This window comes from Papaver somniferum, chromosome 1 (assembly GCF_003573695.1).
Source record: "Papaver somniferum cultivar HN1 chromosome 1, ASM357369v1, whole genome shotgun sequence".
Taxonomy (NCBI): Eukaryota; Viridiplantae; Streptophyta; class Magnoliopsida; order Ranunculales; family Papaveraceae; genus Papaver; species Papaver somniferum.
The window spans coordinates 37,108,349-37,116,373 of NC_039358.1; the positions used below are offsets into that span (position 1 = coordinate 37,108,349).

The 8,025-nt window shown below is 35.5% G+C and overlaps 1 protein-coding gene across 1 annotated transcript; it reads left to right on the forward strand.

Moving 5' to 3' along the window:
* The first annotated feature begins 3,102 nt into the window (after positions 1-3,102).
* On the forward strand, positions 3,103-4,836 carry LOC113283300 (protein SODIUM POTASSIUM ROOT DEFECTIVE 1-like). The gene is made up of 3 exons (XM_026532512.1): positions 3,103-4,004; positions 4,360-4,435; positions 4,524-4,836. Exons 1-3 carry the CDS (start codon positions 3,279-3,281, stop codon positions 4,685-4,687), a joined length of 966 nt encoding a protein of 321 aa, XP_026388297.1. The 5' UTR covers positions 3,103-3,278; the 3' UTR covers positions 4,688-4,836.
* Positions 4,837-8,025: the final 3,189 nt, after the last annotated feature.

Sequence of the window (8,025 nt, forward strand, 5' to 3'; positions counted from 1 at the left end):
GGAAAAACTAATCCCCACACCTCCTGTGTGATACTAGTTGGTCTGCTAGAGTCGATTCTCCTTTAACCGTAGGTTTCTTCTCGAGACCCTATCGGTTAACGACTTAAAGACTTCATTGGGTTTGTGAAGCCAGGCGAAACTACTTCTCTTATAGTTGAGCGATCTGATCTTGCCATTTTCTATCATACGAGTTCAATTGAATAATTGAATTGAGATTATATCTCCGATAGGGCAAGATAAAAAGAAATCACAAACATCTTCATCTTATCGTTTGTGATTCCGCAATATCTAGTTTTGCTACCATACGATTTAGATTATTGTGAGGTGATTGATAATACTAGGTTGTTCTTCGGGAATATAAGTCTGATTTATCAATCGGTTCTTGTTTACCTTGATTTCTATCAAAAGACGGAGCAAAACTTGTAGGTTTATCTGTGGGAGACAGATTTATCTATTATCGTATATTTTTTTGTGTGATATAGATTTGTTTATTAAAGTCTTCGACTTTGGGTCATAGCAACTCTTGGTTGTGGGTGAGATCAGCTAAGGGAATCAAGTGCGTAGTATCCTGCTGGGATCAGAGGCGTAAGGAGCGCAACTGTACCTTGAATCAGTGTGAGATTGATTAGGGTTCAACTACAATCCAGACCGAAGTTAGTTTGTAGTAGGCTAGTGTCTGTAGCGGCTTAATACAGTGTGGTGTTCAATCTGGACTAGGTCGCGGGGTTTTTCTGCATTCGTTGTTTCCTCGTTAACAAAATTTCTGGTGTCTGTGTTATATCTATTCCGCATTATATTTTGTTATATAATTGAAATATCACAGGTTGTGCGTTAAGATCAATCAATTAGAATATCCAACCTTTGGTTGTTGATTTAAATTGATTGACATTTGGATATTGGTCTTTGGTACCATCCAAGTTATCTCTCTAGTATTTGATAAAGACTCGCAGATTTCCATTTGCTTGAGTATAGATCAAATCGAGAGATTGAGATATTCACTCTTTGATATACTTTTATCTAGATTGAGTCTGACTGTCTAGTTGATTCTCTAGAAAGTATATTGGAGTTAGTCCATACAGATTGCTAATAGAAATATTGGATGAAGTTGTTAGACCCCCGCTTTTTCATAAAGTGATGATGAAAATGCTGAAGCGGATGGTTCTGAAGGTTCAGATGACGGTTATGTCCCTCCTGCTTCATCTAAAAGCGAATATAGCAATGAGAGTGATGATGAAGATGAATGGGGCTACGATGGGGACGATTATTGATAATCTCCCCTGGGGTATCAACAAGAACACCAAATCTAGGTTTTGAAAAAAAAATTGGTGATGATCAACAAGTGTTTTGCTAACAAGTTCTGCTGGTACTTGCTCCTAGTCTTCTGAATCTTATTCTTGTTGTTAATGTTTATCTTGTTCAAGTAAAAACTTTGGCATGTGTTTAGGTTTTTCTTTTTTTGTTGGTTATAATTTTGTTTGGTAGTTTTCCAATTCAGCTTCTGAAGTTTGGGAGTGACTGTGGTGGTAGGACGGGGTTGGTATCTGGTGGTATTGCAGTGGTGATTGAAGTGAAAGTAGTAGTTGTCAATCAAAGTTATGAATTGAATGTTTGTAGTGTAGATGTTCAGGTTTTTTTGATGGCTATTGATAGGAATGTAACGAACCGTTGTAGTACTAATTTCGCTTTGTAAAAAATCGGTTGAATGAAGGTGTTTTGGTCTGGTTGAATCTGTATTTGTTTTGATGAACTTAGAAATTGTTGTTTTCCAGTGATTAAACTTGAACTTGTGGATAAAATAAATGCTAGTGATAATAACAAATAGAAGGAATAAGTGATGAATGATAGGGAGTTGAATTCTCCGGGAGTAAACTGCAGAGAACATCAATGGAGAAATGTTGTGCTTACGTCAGGGCGACCAAACAGAGCGATTTTCTGTAATGCGGCTTGTTCATTGCTAGGAGAACTGTTTCATTTAGTTTGTTACTCAATAGTCTACTTGCCTTAGACTCTGGGTTAATTTTCTTTCATCACTTGGAAGTTGGAACAACCCAACAAAACCTGCATTGATCCACACACTGTACTAGTCGCATCTCCCCTAATATATACTCTGTAGTCTGCACGTGCAACTCTCTCCAGTTTCTGTTCCCATACATATATATATATCTGAACTTTTGACCGTTAATATTTGTTCCGGTACATATTTAGGTTTGTTAATTTGGAACTCAACAACGACAAGTTTATAGTATCAGATACGGGTTAGTTAATCCTGATTAATTAATTTTATCGAAAACGAAAAGAAACAGTAAGAAGTGCTTCAACTTTCACAATGACATAGTGAGATCCTAAAATCACTGTTGTCTGCCATGAGATGATAGATTCAAAGCTAGTTCACCATGGACAACCCTAGATCCAAGGGTTTGAAATGATTAATCAGTGTCTCTTGTCCAAACTTTACAGAGAGTAAATGTGAGAACAACGATGGGATGCACTACAGTATTATATAGTAAGTGATGTCCTCTGTTATATATATATATAGAATTTAGAGACGACATTTTTCTGATTGTACAGTACTGATTTCTCAACGTTTATATTTTCTCAAACAATCCAGCTATTAGTGTACTCCAAGTAGTACTATTTTTTTGTTAGGTTTCTTGATGTTACTGATATCAGATAATTCCAAATGCACTATAATTTCTATCTAAAATTATGACAATAAGTCGTATTCTATGGATGGATGGGACTCCCTCAAGTTACACATCATTTTCACACATTAAAATCACACTATATCTATATATAGATGTTTGGTATATCTCATAATGATACAATCAATTTGGAACTGAGTGATTTTATTTCACTTGTACAACAAATGTTTTATCTTGGGAGTAATTTTCACAAGGAAAGCAATGTCATTTGACTATAGGAAACTGGGAATGGTAGTTTTGCAAGCACTTCGTTGAAACCAATTAAAAAAAACTTTTTAAAAATTAAATAAAGACCAATGATATTATAATTATTTAATCAGCATTAGCAGTGTAATAAGAGTAGTAGTAATCATAACATCAATATGACAAAAGTGGAACCCCAAACTTTAGTCCAGCGGCCTCTAATCTCACTCTTTTTTTTTTAATCTCCAATTTTCTAATCACCATTCCTCCTCTCTCTACTCAACACTGCTTTTAAAAGAGACCCCCCACTCTACTACCTTACTTATCTACTCCTCCTCCTTGAGCTAGCCAACCAATTTTCTCTCCATCAGAAGAAGAACAACTTTTCAAGCAATGAAAAGAATTGATCTTTTCTGTGCATCACAAGCATCAACAGCAATATGTTCAAGCATGGATCATCAATCAATGGTTCGTAGTAGTAATATTGTTGCTGGTAATAGCAGAGCCATTGACAGACATAATCCTCATCTCACAGATACAATTAGACGAAGCAGCAGACAAGGTTTACTAAATGATGATAATAATAATAACAGTATAAATCCATCTTCATCATCTACTTCGACGACATATCATCCACTACCCAAGAATCTTAGTAAGTCCAAATCAAAAACAAAATCCAAACCATACCACAACAAGGAAAATCAAGACAAGACAACAACTAGTAGTAGAAAATCCTCTGTTTCTTCTACTAATCCTATTACTGACCTTATCTTCAACCACAGAAAAAGCTCTGTTACTAAACCAATCTGTGATGTATTCACTCCTCGGAAAAGCTCTGTATCAAAATCAACAATCACTGATTTGTTCAGTCCTAGAAAAAGCTCTGTTTCTAAGCCAATTGCTGCTGACCTTTTTACTCCTCCTGGGTCTGCGAGATACTTACTCAGTGATTCATCTTTTATTGATATCGATCCGATTTCTGAATTTAACCCACGCTCCGCATTGGTTCCAATCAAATCATCATCGACGAAAGAGGCCGCCGCGACTCCAAAGGAGAATCTTGATCTTGCTTCTCCTGCAACTTTAAAAACTTGTTCTTCAACTAGGAGTGCTGATCAGGTATGAATTAAAACCCTTCCTTGTTTTTACTAATGAATTAGTTTTCTGTTTTTCATCATGAGATAATTAAATACAACCAAACAAACAATCATTTATTCATAAAATCATCCATTTAATCGTTTTTATTTTAAGAAATTGAATCAACAAAGAAGAACATAGCAAATTCCTTTGAAATTTTTGATCAGATAAACATCAATTTCGGTTCAATTTCTTACATGCACAACACATATTAATTAAAAATTACAAAAAAAAAACAACAACAACTAATAAACGAGTTGAATCCCCATCTTCCAGTTTTTCCCTGGTCCGATCCATTTCTACATACTGAAACTCATTTAAAATCTGTATTTTGTAGGTTGTGGTTCTAAGGGTTTCTTTGCATTGCAAAGGTTGTGCGGGAAAAGTTAGAAAACATATTTCCAGGATGGAAGGTAATAATTATTATATCATAATCACCCTGTAATTTTATAATTCACTTTTGTTATTAGTACTAAATTTTTAATAATTGGTTAATTACAGGGGTGACATCCTATAGTATTGATTTCCCGTCGAAAAAAGTGACGGTGATCGGAAATGTGACACCTTTGAGTGTACTTGCTAGCGTGTCGAGGGTCAAGAGTGCACAGTTCTGGCCTTCATCCCTGGCCTCGTCTAAGCCGGTTTTAGTCTCAACTCCCAAATGATGGAACTTTTAACTTCGTAGTAAAATTATTGATTAATTAGGGTTTTATGTAGACATGAAAAGATAGTTAGCTGTCTAATTATGTCATCTTGATGTAATTTTTTTTTTTGTTTTGAATGCAATGAAATGTGAGCTTTGGGTATTCAAATTCAGAATCTTTGTTGTTGAAATCAACAAAAAAATAAAAAGCAAACAAGTTGTCTGGTTCTGATCAGAAAACAACAAATACAGTTGGTGTTGTTGTGTTGGATAAAACAACAGTAACTTTTTTTGGGTGCTTTTATAAATAAAATTTGTTCAGAAGAGATGGCAGGCAGACACTTCATGGTTTTGCTGTCAAACCAGAGAACAGAGAACCCCACGCTTTCTTTTTTGTGTACCCCAAAACAGATTCCTTATTCTCTTTGCTTAGTTTTCACTACTACTCGAAACATTTTTCTACGTAAAACATCTCTTGTTTTTACCACTCCATATGCATTCATTTACATGGATTTTTGTGCTTTGTTTCACTTACCTGCGGACGCCAGAGCCATCGAATACTTAGTGGGGGCATTTGCCCCATGACGTTTTGGTCCGGCCACTGTGTGAAGGACTACCATGATTATTGATGAGTTGAAACTTACGACTCATGTAAATCGTCTGGACCTGACTCATCCGGATCTAAGTGAAAGCATCCGATTCATTCAAATCTTACTCAATATGTTTGCTTTGAGTCAGATCTGACTCAAAAATGTGTGAGTCAGTAGTTTGGTCACATAAACTAAGGGTATTTTATTACCTGATTCAAACGGATTCGAATCAGAAATTAGGTCTGAGTCAAAAGTCGAGTCAGATTTGACTCAAAATAAAAAACAGACAGTTTGACTATTGACTCTGCACAAGTCAGGAATTAACTCAGACTCAAATACTACGTCCTGCAAATAAACAATGTGTTGTTTTATTAAAAAAGAAAAAAAAAGGTAAAAACAACAATAATGTAGAGTCAACGGTCGTATCTAGATTCTAGACTAGCATTTAGGGGATGACGAATTTGATTTCGTTTAGCTTGGAAGATAAAATGTAAGTACACAAGAAAAGAAAAAAAGGAATGGTCCCGAACCTAGTCCCATATATGTAAACGGTTCGATGTGCTTATTGCAGGCAGCATCTTTCTTTCCTTACGTGTGGTATTGTTCTTATTCTATTCCACCACCAGATATTTGATGCGAGCACTGAATCCGATTCTTCCATTTCAATCAATCATACATGTAATGTAATCCTATTCCTATCTACAACTTTATCTTTTTCTCATATCAAGTAACAATGTGTCACTATTTCGTTTTCAGACAAAATAAATGAGTTGGAAATATCTGCCGACTAAATGAACTCTGAAACTTGATTCAACCGAGCTAGCTAGACTCAACCTGAGTCAGAAAATAGGGATGAGAATACACAATTATGAGGATATGTATGATCATCACCAACTTTCTTTCTGACCCTCCCATAATCATATCAACACATTAAAATCCAAAATAGCATGGAAGAGATATAATGGACTGGTCATGCTAACAACCCACTTTTATTACTAGTCTCAGTCTTGTTTTCTGATATCGAAATATCATCCATTTCAACTGCAACCACAAGTAAAATTATTTAAGAACAAGAAGAAAAATGCTTCAAAAAAAAGAAAAGAAGAAGAAGAAATCAAGGGTGAGCTTTATGAGTGGGAAGCCAAAAAGGATAACATGTTGTTTCAATCAGGCCGATATGATTTTGTTGTTTTGTGTTACGTGTTTTGCTCTTCTTATCACTAGAGAATTTGACTAGAATTCACTTTGGGCCGGTCATAAAACAGGGAAGAAAATATCCTTTTGAGACTTTAAAACCAGAGACGTACAAGGAAGGAATGGTAAAGTAAGTTGGAAAACGGAGAAACCAAGCGGCCACTGTGGACTGGGTATTAGGTATTGTTAGATAATAAAATTACATTTATGTGGATTGTATGTGTGAGTCTTTAATGTATCTGTGTGGAGTGCGTGTGTATGAGTAACTGTCAGGTATCAGTTAATGTTTGGTGAGTGACTGTTAGCTTTGGATTGGTGACCTGCTAAACCAGTCAATTAAATTCAGGTGTTTAAAAGAGAGAGATCTGTATTGAGTCTGTAAGAAGAATGATTTTGAATTAAATGAAAACCAATGGAGATTGTCTAACGACATGATATCTTCCAACATGGTATCAAATTTAATTCCATAACCCTAAATTCTTCTCCAATTTCAATTACTAATTCACCTTTCAAATATCATCTTCAATGGCTACTTCATTCAAACACATCCTACTAACCTTCAAACCTCCATCGAAATTATCTGCAAACAACTACCCTCTCTGGAAATCTCAAATCGTTCTGTTATTACGAAGCTATGATCTATTTCAATTTGTTGATGGCTCGTTTCACTGTCCTGTGAATATATGTTCGGAAAACATCTCCTGCTGGTGTTAAGATCGTCACTGCTTCAGACTTCGTCGACAATGATCCTGATAATGAATTTGTTTTGATTTCCAGCTTATGCTTATTGGGTAAATCAAGATTCTGCTCTTTTATCTTGGTTATTTTCTGCTTGTACTGAAGAAATTCATTCTCAAGTCATTGATTGCACTTTCTCTCATGTGATCTGGAATCGTTTGGAACATAACTATAATTCTTCTACTAAATCTCATCTGTTACAACTTAAGACTGATTTGATTAGCTTAAAGAAGAGTTCAGACTCGATGTTAGTTTATTTCAATAAAGCACGTTCCATCTCACATCAATTAGCTCAAATTGGTAGATCGATTTCTGATGAAGATTTGGTAATTCATATCCTTCAAGGTTTGCCGTGTGAGTATAATGCTTTTAAAACATCTGTGTGCACTCAACAACTTAAAAATGATAACCTCATCACTTCATCAGAACTTTTAGGCTTATTGTTGTCTGGAGAAGCTAGAATTACTTCTGATTCTAAATTGGATCTCACTGCTGCTTCTGCAAATGTGACGCATCAACATACACCTTCACCACCAACATCTCAATTTGATCACCATTACCATAACTATAATGCCTATCCACACACCACTCATACACACAATGATTATCCACATCAATCTTCTGCACCTTTCTATGGTAATCAACCTTGGTATAACTCTTCTCAGCCACCTAATTTTGGAAGATCTGGAAGTTCTAATTTTAGAGGAAATTTTAGAAGAAATGGTGGAAGATTAAGAGAAAATTTTAGAGGTGGAAGGACTGGTGATCGATTTAACTCTCAAGGCTCTTACAACTATTTCTTTCCTCCTCCAAGATACATCAACTTCATAGAGTGTCA